Consider the following 20,954-nt stretch of genomic DNA (forward strand, 5'->3'; position numbering starts at 1 on the left):
GTTTAAGATCTGGGAGTGGAAATCCTAAGTTAATGATGGTGTTGGATTGGTTTGCTCTTCAGCAGAAGTATTTTCCCTTTCTGCCTCCTGCCTGCTGTAACACCTGGGTTAGGAGGATGCGATTCGTGCCCGGGAACGGAGCTGTTCCCTGCGGGCACGGCCCGGGCAGTGCCAGGTCCTGCCCCGAGAGCCGCGGGCCTGGCGCTCGAAGGCGGGCACGAGGCAGGGGCAGCGCCTCCTCCTCTTTTAGGGTGATTGCGGGAATCCCAGATCCCTCTTTGGAGGAACTGGCGGTGCACTGTGACCTGTGTAAGGTGCCTAAGGACAGCAAGGGCGATCCAGGACCGCGCTCCCTGGTTGATCTGAACCAGCGCTGTGTGATGGGGCAGACCCCGATCCATCCATCCATCCATCCATCCATCCATCCATCCATCCATCCATCCATCCATCCATCCATCCATCCATCCATCCATCCATCCATCCATCCATCCATCCATCCATCCATCCATCCACCCACCCGTGCCCGGCCGCGGGGCGCCCTGCCGGGGCCGGGCCGCGCTCCCCGCCGGCCGTGCCCCGGGGCCGGGACCCGTCGGCCGCGGGCCGAGCCGGGCCGGCCCCGCCCCGGAGCCGCCGCGGCCCGCCCCGCGCCGGGGAGCGGCGCCGGCCCAGCCGCGCTCCGCGGCCGCGGGCGGGGCCGGGCCCGTCCGAGCCGGCGGCCGCGGCGGCGCCGGGCGCGGTAAGGCGGGGCGGCCCGGGGCGGAGGGCGGCGGCGGGGCCGGGCGGGCTCAGCTCGCCCCGTTCGGCCGGCCAGCCGCGGCCCCCGGGCTCGTTCTCCCCCTCAGCCCGCTGGTGGGCCCCGAGCTCCCGGGCCGTGCGGAGGGGAAATGCGGCCGGAGCGGCGGCGCTGCTGCCGGGCCCGCGGGGAAGGGGCCGGGGCCGGGTGAGCCGCTGGTGCGGATGGAGCTGGCAGGGCCTCACACGGAACGGGCGGCCGAGGGAAGGGCGGAATTGCACGGCATCCCTTCTGATGGGGGGGACGGGCCGCGGCTTGCCTGCTGCTGGGATGCAGGGAAAGGGGGTTGTGGGGACACGGGGAGGAGCGGAGTTGTGCCCGGGGAAAGGCAGCCGGGAGTGTTGGGCCGGAGCTCAGGGCAGCCGCCAGCGCCGTGGGACACGCTGGGGCAGCGCTGCGAGCGAGGGGCTGCTGCTGCTCCGGCCTCCTTCCAGCGCAGCGCGGGGCAGGTTGTTTCGTGCTGCTGCCCATCACGCAGTTTGATGACCTGTAATGAAGAGAAGCTGTTGGAAAATGTTTTGTTTAGATTTTAATTTTGTTGCATTTTCCTCTTGCGTTTCTGTTCTCGTTAAAAATAAATGCGAGGAAAGTGTCAAGTAGACTTTGCTCTGTTAAGAGCTGGAATTGTTTCTGTGAAAGGAGGGGTGACGGTCATGCTTCTGGAAGAGGTATTGTCAAGCTTATTTACTCAGTGGAAAGAGGATATGTTCTAGATGTGTTCTGGCAATAATAGCAGTAATCCATCAGAAAAACAACTAAACCAACAAGTGTGCTTGTTTACCTCATCTGCTGAACAGTCATTTGGTAGAAAGGCCCAGGAGTTTTAATACCTGCCCTCCATAGCTGAAATAGGATTTTTGTAAAACAAATGGTAATGAAATGAAACTTGGGCTGGGTTTGAGACTGTAGCTCTTGAACTGTTATTTTATGGAAGGCAACACTTTAGGGTGTAGTCTGCGTGGTAGGAATGATGACCTGCTGGGCAAAGCTGGGGCTAGGAATCATCAGACTGATGGTCTTGTCCCTGTCATTTATCTTCTGCGCGTCCTCAAGTAACTGAACTCAAACCTCAGTTTCCCCTCTGTAAGTGAGGTTTATTATATTTCTCTGCTTTTCTCAGGGTGGTGAGGATAAAGTGCAGCGAGAGATTGCAAGGTACTAGGAATTGTTGTGTGCATTAAAGACTTAAGTGGGGCTTAGTGGAGTCATCTTTGTGGTTCAGATTTGACTTCAGGAGGATGCTTGGTGGAAGAGAATGGATGAGAAGAACAACCATCTAGTCTGGAATGAGTGCGGAAGCCTCTGTGATAATGCTTTTATCCTAGCCAAATTCAACAACAGGTTTCTCTCTCTCTTTAACCAGTCCTGTTTTATATTTTATATTGGAATGGTTGCTATGCTCTTCTCTGTGAACAGCCCCTTTATTAACAGAGCTTCTCATCCTCCATCTGGAGGTGGAGCGAGTCTAACAGTACCTCTGCTGATGCCTGTGTGCTGAGGGTGTTCTCCTGTGTTATTCGTCCCAAGCTTTTCATGCTGCTTTCTCCTCTAAAATAGAAATGACACAGTGCTGTGGGCAAGTGTTGCATGCTGTTGTCTCTCAGGCATCAAGCAAGATGATGATCCTGAGTCATTGCTGTAGAGCAGAACTGTTCCTTACATGCCCTGAGCTTTCCAGCTGTCCTGAGGAATCACACTGTGCAATCAATTTAAGCACTGGTAGAGCAGGGTTAGTTATTACATCTGTTGTATGAAAATAAATATCAGTGCTGTATTTTATATTTCTTCACTGTTGCTTGCTTCTGCTACATCCTCTTCAGTGTAGTTGTATTTTCTCTTAGTAGCTGTGAGGTGCCTCTCATGCTAATAACTTGATTTCTTTCAAAATGTGAAAGTGGAGATGGTGGGATACTAGGGGGAAGAGGAAGTTGTTGTTTTTCCAGGAGCTTTCTTTTATTTTTGAAAGCAGACCATTCTGGGCTCTCACTTCACAGAACATCTAAGTTATTTAATTTAGATACATCACATGCTCTCAAAGAGATTCCTGTAAAATTAAAGCCTGAGCAGCAGCTTCCTGTGTGATAGTTTTCAATGGTGGATTTAGAAATTACATTCTTGATAGGGAAATCTGAGAATGAAGTAAGTGAAGGAACCAAATGAGACTTGGTTTTCTACTGGCAATTTTTTCAGTGTAATTTTGGGTACCCTGCAGGTGTCTGCAATGTGATATAAATATCCTTTAATATGTAATGTCTAATAAACCAGGATTTTAATTACTGTAACTGTTCTTTACTGTCTTAATTAAAAAACACAAACAACTGTGATATTTTGTGCATAAATCAGGACTCTTGAATGTAATGAAAATATGGGAACAGAATTTTATATTAATTTCTCTCTAGTTCTTCTGCTGTTTCTTAATGCTTTTGGCTCAGAGGGAAGTTTTTAAGTTGGGGCAGACCATAGTTCAGGAATATGTTATAGAATATAACAAGAAGATTTATTGCTGTGTAGTAAGGAATTGTCTCATAATCTTTTGTAAAACATGTTTGTGACATTGTTCTGAAGGTGTTTTTTGCCACTCTCTTAAAAGCAGTGCTAGGAGCAAAAACAGTGTCTTTTTCTCTCATCTGTATCATTATGGCAAGGGAACAGTTTGAAATTTTTGAGAACTGACTAGGACTGCAGATTAAATAAATGCTAGCTGTGTTGAAAGCATCCCATTTTGTGAAAGATGGGAAGTGAGTCACTGAATCCAGGTCCCCTGCCATTATAGGGATGACATCATACAACTCCTCTTAGGAATTCTTTCATTCTTAATTTTTTCTCTTAATCAAGAGGACTTCTGGTGATGTTTACCCCCTCAGTCATGTCAGAAAATGCTTATTCATTCCCTTTTTCATATTTTTTCTTTTTGTAAAGAACCAACTGAAAATGTCTCAGAATCCTGACAAGCTAAATGCAAGTGACGAAAAGTTGAGTGGTTTGGAAGATGATGAGGAGGAGAACTTGGAGAACTCGGATCAGTCTGTTCGAAAAAGAATACGACAGAGTGCTCCAGGGTCACACAGAGATGATACACCAAAGTGTAAGCAAAACTGCTTTATGAAATACAGCAAAAAATAGCCAATTCTCTAATTGTTGTTGGAGCAGTCATAGTGTTTTATAGCGTTCTGTGCAAGTTTGAGTGTCTTGCAATTAAACACAGTGTGACTCTTGATGTTATGCCTTGAAACTGTAACACTTTTCTCCCTGTTTTCTTTTTATTTTCCTAATTGTACACACAGTATGCACATTTTCTTAATTGTACACAATGATCACATGTATACTAAATATCCTGGTGTGTTGGTGCTCTTGGAATGTATGAACACCACCCCAGTGTGTTCCAGCTAAACTGACTCTGCTGTTTACCTTATCAGCTGAACCTTCTGCATTGCTCTGTTCCTACTGCAAGGCAGAAAAGGCTGTTATCAACAAAGGGATGTCCTGTCAGCCCCCTCACAAGATAGATGGAAAGTTTTGTATTTAATCCTAATACTACTTCCATATAAACAGGACTGCATATTTTTTCCAAGGCATATTTTTCTTTGCCATTCTGCTTTTAACATGAAGGTCTGGATGTAATATGGGAGCCAGTATTTCTGGCAAATCTGTAGATAAAACCAAAGGGAAGTTTTCTGGCTCCAGAGATTCAGTTCAAAGAAGCAGAATTGCTCAGAGTTACAGATTTCTGTAGGGAGTAACATTTTGTTTGTTGCATTCTTTTTATTTTTTTCTTGTGTTCAGTGTCGTGTTACTCAGAGATGTTCTGAGGGAGTTTCTGTTCCCATGCCTTGCTGGATGCCTGGTAGGAAATGGGTGTTTGTATGGAGAGAGGCTTTGAACATGGGGAAGTAAAAATCATGGCACAGTCTAGCAGTGCACCACAAAGAGGTGGTTTGGTCTCAAGCCCTGCCCTCATGTAAGAGAGCAGGTATGAGAATGAAATGATATGATTTAGGAGCAATCTTTGGCCAGTGAAAGAGTCTTTGCTCTTAGAGCCGCCAGTGCTGAAGTCATTTGGCACTCAGACAAGAGCGCTGTGAACTTTGCTGCGTGCTGCTTCTTCTCAGAATATCAATCCTTGCTGTGTTCCCAGAGTCACTCTGCCAAGTTAAGCTCCAGGCAGAAGGAAATTAGGGTTTAGGAGGGCTGCATGGAAAGAGCAACATATTAATGAAAAACGAGCACATTGGACCTCAACTGTATGAACTCAGAAGAGCTCTGCATGGCAGACAAGTAGTGGACACTTCCCTTTGAAAGACCTTTTCAGTGTAATTACTTAAGTCCAATCAACATGGATTATCAAATGAGATGGTCCTAGTTTGCCTGAAACATTTCTCAGGGAACCCAGCTATGAAGATCCCTGCTTGGTTTCTTTCACTTTTGGGATTAATGTGTTGCTCCTGTGCCTGGGCTGTAGCTGAAGTGAATGAACTAGAGAATGGAATGGATCCATCAGGGCACCAACCCTGTCACTAACCTAGAGCCCAGTTTGAGGCTGCTGGCCCATCCTGGTCAGTCCCAAATGCCTGCCAGGGGAACAGCTCTCAAGCATTGGTAGTGCCACTGCTGCTGCTGCTGTCCTCTGTTGTTTGGGTGATGGCCTCTGGGGGAAAAAAAGAGTTTGGAGGAGTGCCATTTGCATTGGAAGTAGTGAGAATAATTAGCTACTGGTGTGCTGCTGCTTAACAGTGATGGCAATTCTTTGTTGACTGCTTTAATGATGAAATCACTTCCTTGAAAAATGTAAAACTGAAATGGCAATATGCACAATACTTGTGGAAGTGGTATGGTGAAAATGTTGCTGTTTGTAATTATTTCCTTCTACAGTGTAGAGAAAGATGCCAAGGTGCTATTAAACCATCCTAAAGAAGTATTGGTTTGTGTGGGGGTTGTTTGGAGATGGGTTTTAAAAGAGCTTGATAGAAGCAATTGACTGCTGAGCCCAGAATATCCACTGGGATTCACTCCTTGTTTTTTTGAAGTACTCCAAACATGCGTCATCCACAGAATGGGAAAGGAGAAGAATCTTCAGCTGATGCTGTCATTTGACCCTGAGTACTATCAATAAGGTGGAAAGTGTCCAAAAGACTCTTTCTGCAGGCTTTTGTTGAGAGCTGTCTGACAGTGTAATTGGTGTTACAGCTAGTCCCTCTCGGCCTGTGTCCATAGAAGAGCTCATGGAGACAGCAAAGGGAGTCACCAACATGGCACTGGCACATGAAATTGTGGTGAATGGAGACTTCCAGATAAAACCAGCTGAATTGCCAGAACACAGGTAAGGTTGGTGCCAAATACTAAATAAAATTGTGTTTGTAGAGCTGCAGAGCAGCTCTGGGGGTTCAGGTAAAGGCTCTGGCTGGTGCCTTGTCTGGCAGTGCCTGGGAGGAGGTAGGAAAGAATAGAAGACGGTGGTAACTATGAAGTTCTGCTTCCCAAGATATGTGTGTGTGAAAGGAGAACCTCTTGGATTAATTGGAGATGTGTGGTGCAAACCCCAGAGTGCTGTGGTTTCTGTTGTGTCCCCTTGTCCCAGGACTCAGAGGCTGCAGCCTTCCCAGTACCCCAGTCTGGCTGCAGATGTAGGTAATGCTTTTAGCAATTTTGAAGCTTTCATTGCCTGTGGGAGTAAGAGGAAACTGATTATTTTAGCTTTTCCTGTCTGTTTCTTCAGGGGTATTTTGGGAAGAGATTCCTGTGTTTTATTAGGTTAGTCCTTGCTCCTTTCAAGTTCGAAGCCTTTCCTTCTCTGTGTGAGTCTGCAGTAATTGTGTGCCCTGCTGAGAGGGGAGAGGGAGAGCAGAGGAAGCTCCATCCTCTGTTCCTCTCTCTCACACACACAGTGAGGTGTGGCTGACAGCTTCCTGGCTTGATTTGGGGAAGGGGGTACATATTTCATGGAGGGAACTTGGTCCCCACTGGGGCCACTGCTGAACTTAGACCTGGTGTGAACAGGAACTGTCGGTATTTTGAGATAGGAATTGGTACTGAAGCAGTGGAATTCCTTTATTTTTTGCATACAAACTGATCTGGGCCCTTATCTCAGAGTATTTTGAGATAGGAATTGGTACTGAAACAGTGGAATTCATTTATTTTTTGTATACAAACTGATCTGGGCCCTTACCTCAGAGTAGGTGCAATACTTAGGTAGTGAAACAGAAGATTTTGTGTCAGGGAAGTTACTTCATTTCTTTTAGGTTTGCTACTGAATTTTATTAGTGGAATTGATTTTACTTAGTGGGGCCTTTAAAAGGAACATGAATACTTGTCTTTTGAAGACAAAATTTAATTTTTGCCATTTTTGTTTTGGTCCAGTTTTCTAGATGTAGCACGTGATAAATACTTTGAAGGGTTTTACTTTGTAGCCGCTTTTGCTGGTGTGTAATCTTGTATTAAGACATAAACCATTCCAAATCCTGTGTCCAGTTTTTCTTGCTTTTCTGGGTAATTTTAAATGATGGATCTCTGTTAATCATCATATAGTTACTATTGCATTATATTCATATTATTACATGCTGTGCTTCAGGAGCTGCAGGTTATCTGTAAGGTGGTGCAGAAACCAGTATCATTCCTTATAACATGTTTATTCACAGCTTAGAGAAGAAAGTCAGAGATATTGTGCATAAAGCTTTCTGGGATTGTCTGGAAGCTCAGCTAAAGGAAGACCCCCCGACATATGATCACGCAATTAAGCTTTTGGGAGAAATTAAAGAGGTAAGATGATCTGATATGAAGGGAAATGATTGAATTTGATATGAATGAACAGAAGTGGTTGGAGTTTGGCTTTTCATAAAAAATCCTCTTGTTCTTTTTCATTCCTGTGAACATACACAAGCTGTATAATCCAGGAGGAGAAATTTGAATATAAAACCAAATGCAAAACCATGTAAGGTGATTTAACAGGTAAGCAATACCAGTTCCATAATTCCAAGCTTCCTTCATGTTATGGCACTGGTATTAGGTATGGAATCAGTGAGATGCTCCAACACTGGGCTGATGAAACCAAGCACACCAGTCTGAATTATGATCTGTGCCACAGAGGATTTACCACTTAGTAATTTCAGTATCACACAGGTGGAACACTTGGAGTTGGTGGGTGGTTGGTTAAAAAAAAAAACAACAAACAAAAAGGGAAATTTAATTATTTAGTTGATTAGATAAGAATCCTTGGTAGTGTTCAAGCCCTGGTTGATGGGGCATTAAGCAAACTGGTTTAGTTGGAGGTGACTCTGCCTGTGGCAGGAGTTTGGAACCAGGTGATCTTTAAGATCTCTCCTGACCCAAACCATTCTATGATTCTATAATTCTGCTTGGATCCTTGTAGTCTTTGATGTAGAACTAATGCACTGTTCACTTTCTATTTCAGAGTCTTCTGTCTTTCTTATTGCCTGGTCATACTAGACTGAGAAGCCAGATTACAGAAGTTCTTGACCTGGATTTGATAAAACAGGAGGCAGAGAATGGGGCCCTTGACATTTCTAAGTTGGTCAAATTTGTTATTGGGATGATGGGGACTCTCTGTGCTCCAGCTCGAGATGAAGACATTAAGAAACTGAAAGATATTAATGAAATAGTTCCTCTTTTCAGGTACTGAAATGTATTTGTTAGTCATGTTCAGAGTCTCTTAAATAATTTTAGAACTGGAGGGGGCAGCTTAAGACTCCTAGAAAGAAAAGAGTGATAGGGAAAAGGATGTAGCTGTGGGTGTGAAGGGGAGAGATGCTCCAGGAGTCATTATCAAGGACCATCTCTGATCTAGTGAGTTGGAGTATTTGTCTGGCTCCTGCATGTCACTGAAGGACATTTGCTTAAATGTCAAATGCAAATAAGCTGCAAGGTAGCTGATGAATAGTCAGTTTTTATCAGAATTTAATGTCAACAGCAGAAGATGAAAAAGGCACACAAGGGTTTGGGGAAAAGCATTGCTCTTTTCCCACCAGTTTGTCCTTTCCTCCCAGTCTGAGCTGTCTTCACCCCAGTCCCTGTGTAATTCCCTGTCTGTTCCAAAGGGAGTATGTGTTCCACATCTGAGAGCATCCAGGCTTCTGCTTTGTCACCATGTTCTCAGTGGAACAGCTCAAGGTCTCAATAGTTGAGAGAAGCTTCATTAACCTTGCTGTTTTCTAATTTGAAAAGCTTCCAGGAGTTCAGGATTGACTTGGCAGAAATACTGCCAGCAGGAATTAGGTTGCTTTGAAATTAAGGTGTTTTATTTTGGTGTTTGTTTGTTTGTTTTTTCTTTTTTGCCCCTCGGGTCTGATTATTCACTTCCCACTGGGGTTGGCTTTCCAGGCTTTCAACAGCCATGGCCTGCAAGCTTGGAAACCCAGATGTCTTTTCATATACAATACTGCACATCCTGGGAGATAAAATCTATGGAGCTAGTGAAGTTAATTCCATGGAGGCTTTTTTACAGGAGAGTAGGATTTGTTTCCCACTTGGAAGAGGCACATGCATGCATGTACATGCTTGTTCCAGCTTTCTCTGTCTCATGTTCTGAAGTTGTTAAGCTGTTACTGTTTCCCATGCATGTTTTTGCTCTTTCTTTAGACAACCTGTAATAAATCTTGTAAACAGCACCTCGGAAACATCTGCAGCCTTGAATAACTTTTTCTGTTTGTTTATTTAGAGCAATTTTCTCTGTATTAGACCTAATGAAAATGGATATGGCAAACTTCGCTGTCAGTAGTATTAGGCCAAAATTAATGCAGCAGTCTGCTGAATATGAAAGAAAGAAGTTTCAGGAGTTTCTTGAGAAACAGCCAAGTATGACTTTGTTCCTTTCTTTCTTCCCCCCTGACCTCCCAGTAAACTGCGTGTCTTTGCTTGTAGATCATGAAAAGAACTCAGATATTTTTATAAGTTCTAGAATTCCTATGATAAATGACAGCTTGTGCCCCAAAACTGTGGTTAGAAAAAATCTGCCAGAACAATAGTTCTGCCTTTGGTATGTTCAGTTTAATTTCAGTACAGTGTAGGGCATGATTACCTAGCATCATCTCACCTCTGATTTCCTGTAGCTGTGTGGTTTTGTTTTAGGTGTTCTGCTTGATGCAATAAATGAAATGCATGTCATACCTGATATCATGGGCATTAGTCATAGTAACTAATGGGATTGTTTGGAAATTATCAATGGAAAAACCTGGTTGTGGAATTTTCTTAACAAGATTTTTTTTCTCCGCTCTTCCAGATTCTTTGGACTTTGTCACCAAGTGGTTGCAAGAAGCAGCAGATGATCTTGCAAAGCTGGGACATGAAATGTTGCCTCCCCACTGTAGTGATGCCACTGGTGGAGCTTCTGCCTTGTGCTTCACTGCTGTACAAAACCAGGCCTATCTGAAGCTTCTGAAGTGGGATCACGTGAACAAGCCTTTTCCAGAAGTAGGCATTTAACAGAAAAATTGGTTCTGTTTTTGTTCCACTCCTCTGTTCCCAGGACACAGCAGAAGCTGTTTGAATTTGTAGCCTGGCAACACATACAGAGCTAAACCATTGATCTCTGATTGGGAGATGGGGCAGCTCTAACAGGTGCCTGTCTTTCAGTGCTGGAGCATGCTTAGCTGGGAAAGAGGAGCCAGTGATTTCACTGTGCTCCTGTTGCTGGTTGCTGTTCCCTGTGCCTTTGCTGCTGCACCCCAGTGTCCCCTGCCAGCCCTGCAGACTGACTCCCTGCTGTGCTGGCTCCCTCCCTCCTTGCAGACGCTGCTCATGGACCAGACACGCTTCCTGGAGATGCAGCTGGAGCTGGAGCAGCTCGTGGTGGTGGGGACAGTGCTGCTGGTCACGTTCAGTGCAGCAGGCCCAGCTCTCATCGATGTGCCTGGATTCACCGAGAGGATCAAAACCATCGTCAGGGTGCTGCTGACGGGAATGCATCTCCCGTGAGTATGGCACCTCCTGCTCTCAGGGGCACGTGGAGCTCTCTTGTCACCCTGGGAAATGATCAGGTTAAGCCAGTTTAAGGCTGAGGACTGCAGGAAATGCAGAGGAAATGACGGGGGCTTTTTGTGAGCCCAGGCTGACATTTTTTCTTCAGTTAACTCACACAGAGCTGTCTTTTCTTGCTCTGCTCATTCATGGTTTATACAAGCTGCTCTTTTCGGCGCGTGCTTTTCACGGTGCCAGCAGCTGCCCCTGCTCAGAGCTTGGGCCAGGCTCCCCAAAAACCTGAGTGTGGCACAGTAAGCTGCCTGCAGATTTAGTGATTGCTTTACACCTGTGGGTTTTGATTTAGTCAGAGCTGTCCTCAGGCAGAAACTCAGGTCTTATGTGTGTGGATTGTTCAGCCTTGAAGTCCTGAATGTTCTCCTACTTTCTTGCTTTAGATCTTAGCTTTATTTTTCATGTATATACAATTGTATTAATCTTTATAATTGGCTTTATCTGCATTATGCTTTTTCCACTACATTTGATAAGTAAGGCAACTCTAATTGAATGGTTTATTTTTAGAAAGTTGGAAAACAGTGAGTAACTAATGCAGTTATGTTTTAATACCTTATGTTTTCTAGCTCCTTTAACCTGAAGGAATCCCTGGCCACCGTGGGCGAGAAGGTGTGTGCTGAAGTGAACAGCTGCCTTTCCCAGCATGGCTTCACCCCGTTCTCAGCTGAGAGGGAGGCTGTGCTGAAGGGACAGATCCAGGCAGTGGCCAGCCCGGAGAACTCCATCTGCAAGCTCATAGGTAGGTCTGCAGAGTGCTCTGCTCTCCCTGTCTGTGGAACTGGGGCTGGGGGATGTGCAGGGCTCCTCTTTCCCTGTTGTTTCCACATTGTTTCCATGTTTTTTCCATGTTGTCTTTCCAACTTGCTGACCACATTCAGGCTTATTGCATTTTACATGAGGTTACACTGTCTCTAATTCACCATCTCTTTTGAAAACAAACCAAACCCCTTTTTTTCCAGATTCTCGAATTCAAAAGTTTCTGGACAATTATCTTGCATCCAGTCATCAGAAATCATTGCCTGCCATTCCTGGAGGATTAGGCCCCATTCAGAGGGAGCTGGAGGAGATTGCTGCCAAGTACATTCGTCTTGTCACCTACAACAGAATGGTCTTCAGCCCTTACTATGATGCAGTCCTTGGCAAAATACTGACTAAGGAAGAATCCCAAATTGTAGGGAAGTCAGAAGAATCATAAAAAAACCAGTCTGTGTGCTACCAATACAGTATTGTCAGCTATTAAATAAAACTTGTACCAATATTTGTCTAGGAAAACAGCTTTCCGTGTAAATACTGGTTCCTTTTAACCCTTGAGTGCTGACTGGTGAGGGAAATAGAGGAGATGCAGAAAAGGTTCTGAGGGAAAAGATGAGAGATGCATTTCTAATATAATTATGCAACCTGGGGAAGGGGATATCATGGGAGTCTTCTGGTGGCAATTTTTAGATTTTTGAGCTGGTGATAGGTAGGGCAAGTTTAAGAACCAAACTTTGTATTTAAGTGGCTCATTTCAGGGCATTTAACTCTTAATTTACAGTGAACTTAGTTTAATTTATCCAGAGCTGATTAGCAATGGTTCTTCCCAGAAGGGGTGATTTGGTTTAAAAAAAAAAATAAAAAAAATCTTACTTTAAAGAATTAATAAAGCTAAAATTCTAAAGAAGAACTTTACCAGACAAAACACCAAGCCAAGCAGCACTTTTCTGTAACATTATGGTGAGTATAGTAGGCTTACTAGTTTTTTCTGTATTTTACTGCATTTTTAATAGCATTTTTTTGATGTTTACCTGCAGATGTTGCAATCTATTTTTGTAGCAACTTTTCTGGTTATTGGGTAACTGTCCTCTGCTATGTACAGTACTCCCAGAAGTGGCAATCTTATAGATTGCAGCTGTATTTATATCTTGTAAAGATTTCAGAAAGGGCAGAGCTAAAACGTTTTGATAAAGTGCCATTTCTTACCTTTTTTTTTTTTTTGCTAGTAATTTACTCCTTTTTAGGTGAAATACTAATTTTAAAGTAAATTCTCATTTGCAGAAGGTGGATTTAAAGTGTGTGAAACTTTAGGTTGAAAATTTTGGGCTTTTTAAAAACAACAACAGGGTTTGGTTGCATATTCAATCATGTATTCAGAAATATGTGCAGAGATGGTGGGCTGTATAAGTAATTTCAATGTACTGTGAGAGGTGAATGGTTTGATGTTAGTTTGAATGTACAGGGAATATTTTAGTAGATTTTTTTTCACTTTCTAGATGTGTTCTTGAAACTTAGAATATTTGTAGGTCTTGAATTTCATAAGCTACATGTTGTATAGAGAAGAGCCCAGTGATCTTACATTGCAATCTCAGGCTCAGCTGGGAGGTAAGTGAAATTTTCCTCTGGTTGAGCACAACTGTGTATTACAGTAATCAATATTTGATGGTTTTATGAAAGCAAAGTTTGTAGTTACTCAAAGTAAGTGGCCCAAGTATGAGGCTGTCCAAACCAGAACGTGCTTGTCTTTAAAAAAAACAAGGTATGTGAAATAAATAAATGAAGGGCCCTTGTATTGCCAACAGGCAGGTTAATTTAGGAATCAGCCAAACAGAACTTGCAGAAACACTTGATTATGATCCACTCTTGATGCTTCCCTTTCCAGTTTCCTTTGAATGTCAGTGTGGATAAAACTGCACCAACTTCGGAGGGGGATGGAAGAAATAAGGCCTTTTTTTCTATATTAGCAACTTTAAACCAAATCTTTTCTTGTTCATTACAAAGCCCCTTCCCCAAGGGAAAAGCCCAGCAAAACCCTGTGAGAGTTCATCAGCTCAGATAAGTGAAAATGTCTGTCTTTGAATCCTTCTTTGAGAACTCAATGAGGTTAGTTAGCCAGGAAAAAAGGGTTCTGAATAGGGTCTATTTCATTGTTTGGATCAGCAAAGGATTCTACAGAGGTCCTCAAGGCAGCTGCCTCAGCTTGCTGGGCTGTGCTGTTAGAGCAGGCTCTGCCTCACATCACAGCCTAAAGCTCTGCAGCTGCACCAGCTCCCTCAGCCTGTGCTGAAGGAGCCACCAGAGCCCAAACTGCTGGAATTGGCACCAAGAGAGATGGCCAAGGTACAGCTGTTTCCAGTTTTCTCAAATGGGAGCTGCCTTTAGAGGCACAGAGTTAGATGAGGTACAGGATGAGCTCGAGGGTGTGGGGAGGAACATCATGGTGAGACAGAAAAGCCCTTGGAAGGTGTGTGACTGATGGCAGAGTGCAGGGCACTGCTTTAGCAGCAGATAAAATCCTAACTGAGGAGATAGACGGCTGCTTCCAGGGCTGGGATTCAGGGCTCAGGGCCCAGGAGTGCCTGCTCCTGACACGGCAGCAGGGACTGTGCTGCCACTGTGATGCTTTTGCTCACAGGGCCACACAGGGATCCCAGCTCTCCGCACAAGATTGATTTGATCCTAAGCAGAAAGATCCTAGAATGAGGGAACAGAGTGCAGTACTCACCTGTGGCTCCACTCTCACCTCCAGGGCCTTCACTGAAGGGTCAAATGCTCCTGGCACAGGTGCTGGGGGCCTTTCAACAGGAAAGAGCTAAAGGAAGTGCAATAAATTCCCACAAGTGCAAGGTAATGACTCTCCCAGGTTATGCATTTTAACGAGAGTGTTTGACAAACAGTTTCTCTACATCCTCTCTAAAAGAAACGGGGAGCTGCAATTGAGTGGCAAAGCAAGGAAGAAGTTCCAGGATGAGGCCAGCCCCATCTCCATGTGCAGGTGCTTCACCCTTGCCCTGGCAGAGAGGAGCCCTGGCTCAGGCAGCTGTGCTGGGGTGGGAATGGATTTCATTTGCCCCAGGCTCTGACAGTCCTGTGGTCCAAGGGGTTCTTAGGATCTTAGCAGAGTCAATCTGATCACAGCCAATTCCAAGTTAAAAGCTGGAGTACGCATAGAAACTGCTTGGAAAGCTCACGTAGTGTTTCTTTAGCTTGTTTGAAGATAACACAAGTGCTGATTACAAGCTGATGTAGCTGATTATTAACATTTAGCTTTGTACATGTACGTGGAAGAGCAGTGCAGGTATCCAGGACCAGGCTGTGAGCCAGTGCTCCTGGACCACCCACACTGAACTGAGTTAGTCTTACAATGCTGTCTTCTTCAAACAGCCCTGGAATTACAAGCCAAAGTGTGCTGTATCCTCTAGAAAATGGAAAGCAAGCTCTATTCTAATATGTATGCTCTGATCAATTTCCTGTGATGGTATAATTAGCATTGCTTTTGAAGTGGCTGAGTAATATATAAGAAATACCTTGTTGCGTTTGAATAAAACCAGAATGAGGCATGATGTTATGGATATCCTTTTATTTTAAAGGAATGGTCTTTTGTTGTTGTTTTATTTTTTAAATTTTTAACTACAAAACAGATTCCTTACATTCTGCCATAAATAAAAACGAACAATAAGGCAGGACACTACATGAACAAACAGAACAACTGTTTTCCAGAAAATGTGAATTTCAAATGCTTCACAAGTATAAGCCATCCAGTTTTTAAAATAAAACTGTTGAAAACCCACAAGAGTTCAAGTGGTAGATGTGTACACCCTCGAAGAACAAAATACAGTTTTGACATTTTGCACTTTTGGTTTTGAAAACCGAGTTTTGTTCAGAGCACATTCTAAGGTTGTTCGGGCTGTTTTCAGATCAAGAACCATATGGGAGAAGAGGCACCACAGTAACAAAACCATGTTCAAGGATTTTTTTTGTTTGCAGCTGTCCCTTTTAAATGCTTGACTTTTAAGAGACTGATTCAACTTAAGTCTTTGTCTGTCACAGCAGAACTCCAAACTTGTTTCACCGGATTCTCTTTTGCTGTCGTGCTCTGTAAATGTCATGTACAGGGGGAACTACAGATCCTTTCTCCTCGTCGTCATCAGAATCCTCATGTGATCTCTTCACAGCCTTGTTGAGAATGGTGTTGTTTTCCACAGGTCCATTGCCTTCCACAGCTATTTCAGGCAGGCCGCCTGTGATTATCCGCACGGCTTCGTCAACAGCTTCAGAGACAGACACAGAGCGGCTCAGTGGGGAACCTCCGAGCCCTGGCAGCGACCAGCACCCCAGCAGGGACCCCCACAGACACCTAAGGGACACCTCTGCAACATGAGACACTTCTCCTGCCCTGTTCTACAAATGTGAAGCCTTGGCTGTCTGAAACTCTGAGCTGTGGTGAAGCCAATTAGAAAGGAAATGTTGCTGCTTCAGCTCCAGCCCTCCCTTTACACAGGAATTGAGGTCATTTGGGAGCTGCAATAAAACAGGAAGGCCTTTGGGAATCAGGGTAACTAGTTCATGATTCACCAGAAAGGCTGCAGAGCAGCTTCTGCTTCTCAACAGAGGAAGCCTCAAAAATACCTGTATAATTTAAATAGATATTTTAGTTTCACTCAAAGAAATTAAATCCTACATTTCTTTCTCTATAATTTTTTTTCCTTAAACTAACAAGGAGGGTGAAGAGTAGCAGATTATTATCTGCTGTAGGATCTGTGCTGTTTCTCTGTTCCACAACTCTCCTTCCCTTCTTTGCAGGAGCTCAGAATGCCTGAGCTCCTGCCCAGGCACTGCAACAACGTGCACTCAGAGTTATCTCTCACCATGCTGCAAATTTGTAATTTCATGTTACAGCTGCAATGCTGCTGGAAATGCTGCCTTTAAAGGTTATTCTCAAAATCTTAATTTCTTTCTTTCAGGTTATACCACCAACATATTAACGAGCAGCTGGTGATTTGTAGTTTTTTGACTTTTTGTTACCTCCCTCCAGGTAAAAGTGCAAATATCTCTATTCAGATTCCAGCACAATCTCTTAAACACTAATTACACTCTGTAAATGAGGTCTGGGCTTTAGACAGCAATATCCATATGTAAACCCAAGTCTCATGCAGCCCTAGCACAGCCTCCAGAGAGGACAAGTAACTTACTGTCTGGCAGTTTGCATCTTCTGAATATCTCCATGAGCTCATCCACTTGAACAAAGGGACCCTGATTTGTTACCAAAGGGGGAAAAAAAAAGTTTAGAAGGTTATTTTTAATAGAGTGATACACACTGTGGTTCTATCATGACAGAATGTCTTCCACAGCTTTCTGAAATGTTCAGAGTTCTTTAAAACAAACCTGAAAACAAATAGGAGGTGGCAGAAGCTTCATGAGAACTACAGCTGCTGGTGGAACAGGAAATACCCCGCCTGGGACAGGATGTAAACCTGGAGCTGTGGGGAGAAAAGCTGGGTGAAGCCAATGCAAGACAGCTGGACTAGAGCTGCTTTTGCACTGCATTGTTATTTGACACAAATAATTAGTACCCTGTCCCTTTTCCCTCTACTAATTCCATATTGTTCACTCAGCCATCTGCTCTGTGATGTGTGTAACAGCTTATTTCCATTTACCATACCCCAAACTCCTTGTACTTATTTCTATGTGACCTTGGCATAAATTAAAACACATATGCCTTTAGCAAGCCAGTGAAATGACAGCCTAAGACTTAAGTACAGGTTTAGATGACTGAGGAAGAGGAAAGTACAGGTTTAGATGACTGATTAGGCTGGCTGAACAGCCAGGTTTCTAACTTGCCACAGGTGAAACACAACCACTTCCCAAAGCCTGACTTACGTGCTAAGTGTCTTGGCTGAAATGGAATCATCTGCTGGGTGTCTGGTTTGGGATATTCAGGCTTCCTGTCTACTTCATCCTTGAGAACAGGCACGATGGAAGGTGCAACCACAGGGTCTGGAATTATTGCTGCTAGCTTGGCACGGGAGACATCCTGTGAAAGCCAATTAGAGAGTGCTGAACTTGGCAGGATCACATGGCTTGCTTCAATTACAGGACAAAACCTCGCTCTGCACCAGTCACTTAATTCTCACTTTGCCTGCATTCTCATTTCAGATGGCCTCTTACCAGACCATCTGGGCAAAACTTGCATGGTTTCATTAAATATTTTAATCCTACAGCGACCCAGTGGAATGGAATGGAAACACTTGTTTCTGTTACTCAATGGGTGTTTATAATTTTTTGAGCAGCTCCTTTTTTAGGTTAAGAGGATTTAGGTGAACAGGTGCAGACCACTAGGCCTTCACAACTATCATTTCTCCCTCATTTCACTCCCTAGATTGCTTTAGCTGGAAAAGAAGTAAAGCATAAGGCAGTCAGCAGGCATGCAAAGCATCACTTCAAACAGGATTATGTTTTGGCATGTTCCAAGGAGCAGGAATTAGCCCCAGGGCTGCACCATCTTAGGTACACACCGCCCTGCATGCACTTAGCAAAATGTACTTGTTTGTAAGCTCACATCCAACTTCAAAATAACTTTGCCCCCACTACATTCAAAGAAAAGTATTCAGTCGCTTAATGTCAATCTGATTTCCACCTGTCAGATTATTTTACAGCTCTGTGGTGGTCAACAATTCAGCTACTTTGTTAACTTTGATGGCATCTGTATTTTTCATAAATTATTTGTCTGTGGAAGAAGTACGTGGAAGTTGAGGCACCGTTTTAGAGGCACGGATTGAGGGTTCTCTTCCTGTGCATGCAAATGGTAATCAGCTGTTTTTTCTTCTCTGGCAAACTTAAAAAAATGTAAATCAACATCCTGTTCTGTTCTAATGATTCTCCAAAATTACAGAAATAGTAAAAATACATGTAGTTAGAAGCAAAACAGGAGACCACCAGATAAGGGGTCGGCCTAGACTTTGAACTCCACATGGCAGCACCAAGGCACCTGAGCCCTAAGAAACAACTGATAAAAGGTGGCCACTGATCCCTGTCAGTAGCCTTCCTCAGCCATTCCCAACAAACATTGGGACTGCAGCATGTGGGTTTTTTTTCCCAATGAAGTCAAGGAAGCTTTGCCACCTCAAAGCAGGAGGACAGCCAGCCATATTTCATATACATGACCTGATCCTACAAATTTCCCACAGAATTGTGGTTCTTGAAGGAGCTCAGATGTGAAGTGGAGGCTGTAGCTGCATGGTGATGGCATTAACACATCAACCTTTCCATAGGAACACAAGAGGTAACCAGGAATACCCAAAGTTGCAGTTGTTACTGATGGTCCTGGCTCCTTTCTGCCCTTGGCCCCTGGCACTTGGCTGCCCAATGAGACCAGGAGGAGGAGGAGGAGGAGGAGGAGGAAGAGGAGGAGGAAGAGGCCTGTTTTGCCTGCTTCTCTAGCAAAGGGAAGGACTGTAAGGCAAATTCTAAACAAGGAATTGCCCAAGATTCCTAGGACTGAAAAGAACAACAGTGAACTGTTCTTATGCTCTTACCTTATAACCAAGGGCCTTCAACTCGCTGGCAGAGCAAGGGTACAGATCCATGAACTTGTACCTGTCCACCAGCAGAGCTGTTTCTTTGCCCTCATATTCTTCCTTGAAGGCTGTAAACCTCCTTTTTTCCACTTTCAGGATGCTGGCCAGATCCCCAATATTACTTTCAAAGGCCAAAAACCGAGCCCAGATTTCCCTGGAACAGAACAAGGACACTGAGAGTTACTGAAGGAGGAAGGATTACTGAGCACAACCCAGTTAAAAACACACAAGAGGACAGACCCAGACGAGTCTGGAGGGCCACTGCTGTTATTTACTTTAGGTGCATCTAAAATAGGCATTGCCCTCCCAGTGCCTTCTGTATTCCTCTAAGAGCTTTCAGTCTGGTGGACTGCAAAGGAATTTGTTACAGAAAAGAAAGGATTTCTGGTGTCAAGGACTTCAACATTTGAGGTGAGCTTTTATCAAACACTCTGCTCATCCTGTGCACACAGCTTCACTCTGATGTTGATATGGGAAGGACTTTTTACCATGCATTATCATCTAGTTCCTCTGCACCGACCAGTTAGCACATTCTAACTGGCAAGAACACAACAGGCAGTGCTTCAGAATTTTATACAGCCCAAAATATATATAGCTAGTGCTAATTTCTCCATGGAAAATCTCATACATAACTTAAGCAATATCTGACCATGTTTCTCATATTGATTCAACTTTCATTTTGGCTTTGGAGTTCACCTTTGAAGAAGATTCAGCTTTTAAGTTCTCGTGCTTTGTCACTTTTAAATTTGGCATAAAAATATTTCTCACAAAAGATCAGAACTGAAGTGCAGAATGAATGTGCACAGCAGTGCCCTATTTGATTCCTTAGTTTTGATGCTTTTGTCTACCAGAATAATGGTGAAGTGAACCCTCAGACTGCAAGGCTTTGGTGAGCATTATTTTTGAGAAAGAAACTTAAAGAGTAGCAATGAAAATATGGCAGTAAACAGTTAATCCAAGTCCTTTCTGGTTCTTTCCTTATTTTATTTTTATGGCTGGGAGATGCTCAGCACCCTCCTCAACAAATTCCTGATTCACCTTCTCAGCTCAGACCACTGAATCCTTACTGTACAGGAGGATTTTGCACTCCATCCTCAACAATCCTGCATTAGTGAGGTTCTAAAGTCAACAAACTAATGAATTTCACTAGAAATGGGATAGGGACTTTCCCAAATCTGTCACAGTTGTTGCTATTTTGGACAGCACAAAGAGGGGAAGGAACACCTGTACCTAATTTTGTCCTGCTGTTCATGTTTCTAATTTCTTTGGGATATTTATGGTTGAAAGGGGTTATGTATCTTTTCCAGTGCAGTGAAACTGCTTTTGCAGACGTACCCAGATTTCTCAGGTGGAAGGCTCCCTGAAGTTAAAACACGTTCAAACAAAACTCTTGTATTGTTGTCCTCTTTAAAAATAGAAAGAAAAAAAAAATCACACCGAGTAAAATATATTAAAGACAATTTAAAAGATGTCCATTCAAAGAGATGTGTACATTGAATTACGCATAAGGCTGACTTTCATGGATTTGAATTTCAGTAACTATAAAGAGATCCGAGTTCCCACATAAAACTTTCCTGATGTTAAATTCCAATATGAATTTGTTCTTTGGAAGTCTGTTTTTATTGACAGTGACAAACTGATCCTACTACAGGTTCTTTTATAACAGCACAGCTACTGCTTGGCATCTCTTCAGGATTTTTGGGGGTTTTATCCATTTTCTTTAATTATTTCAATAGCATATGTTGGGAAATTTAAATTTTTGCCTTTTGATTCATTATTTCCCATTAAAATCAGGGCAATATTAATATGCTTGTATAGTCCTCAGACATCCTCCCAAAATTATTAGA

At 43.6% G+C, this 20,954-nt stretch overlaps 2 protein-coding genes across 10 annotated transcripts in view; one reads left to right on the forward strand and one right to left on the reverse strand.

Annotated features, from left to right (window-relative positions):
• The first annotated feature begins 705 nt into the window (after window positions 1-705).
• TCP11L1 (t-complex 11 like 1) lies at window positions 706-15,093 on the forward strand. Of its 5 annotated transcripts, none has more exons than XM_021527600.4 (10): window positions 706-943; window positions 3,716-3,881; window positions 5,981-6,113; window positions 7,429-7,549; window positions 8,202-8,422; window positions 9,465-9,601; window positions 10,026-10,216; window positions 10,535-10,716; window positions 11,344-11,516; window positions 11,737-15,093. In XM_021527600.4, the coding sequence occupies exons 2-10, from the start codon at window positions 3,728-3,730 to the stop codon at window positions 11,970-11,972; spliced, it is 1,548 nt and encodes a 515-aa protein (XP_021383275.3). In that variant the 5' UTR covers window positions 706-943; window positions 3,716-3,727; the 3' UTR covers window positions 11,973-15,093. The 5 variants fall into 5 exon arrangements, with proteins under 5 accessions (XP_021383275.3, XP_021383274.3, XP_021383273.3 ...); XM_021527599.3 differs by having other exon boundaries at window positions 706-739; XM_021527598.4 differs by having other exon boundaries at window positions 790-954.
• Window positions 15,094-15,095: 2 nt separating this feature from the next.
• Window positions 15,096-20,954, reverse strand: part of CSTF3 (cleavage stimulation factor subunit 3) — a 48,554-nt gene continuing 42,695 nt past the window's right edge. For 4 of the 5 annotated variants that reach the window (XM_085579650.1, XM_077784392.2, XM_085579649.1 and 1 more), the window contains 6 exons: window positions 20,443-20,512; window positions 19,066-19,261; window positions 17,411-17,564; window positions 16,916-17,010; window positions 16,723-16,783; window positions 15,096-15,801 (listed from right to left, as the gene is read on the reverse strand). In XM_085579650.1, coding sequence (XP_085435776.1) covers window positions 15,599-15,801; window positions 16,723-16,783; window positions 16,916-17,010; window positions 17,411-17,564; window positions 19,066-19,261; window positions 20,443-20,512 — 779 coding nt within the window. In that variant the 3' untranslated portion in view covers window positions 15,096-15,598. The remainder of the gene's footprint in view (window positions 15,802-16,722; window positions 16,784-16,915; window positions 17,011-17,410; window positions 17,565-19,065; window positions 19,262-20,442; window positions 20,513-20,954) is intronic. The other variant, XM_085579651.1, reaches the window with a different exon arrangement.

The sequence above is a fragment of the Lonchura striata genome, chromosome 5, assembly GCF_050655825.1.
Source record: "Lonchura striata isolate lonStrDom1 chromosome 5, ASM5065582v1, whole genome shotgun sequence".
Classification (NCBI taxonomy): Eukaryota; Metazoa; Chordata; class Aves; order Passeriformes; family Estrildidae; genus Lonchura; species Lonchura striata.

Coding starts and splice junctions, on each gene's coding strand:
- TCP11L1 (XM_021527600.4), top strand. CDS start 3,728: ATGTCTCAGAATCCTGACAAGCTAAATGCAAGTGACGAAAAGTTGAGT. Junction 9,602..10,025: donor GTTTCTTGAGAAACAGCCAA/GTATGACTTTGT, acceptor CCGCTCTTCCAG/ATTCTTTGGACTTTGTCACC. Junction 10,217..10,534: donor TGAACAAGCCTTTTCCAGAA/GTAGGCATTTAA, acceptor CCCTCCTTGCAG/ACGCTGCTCATGGACCAGAC.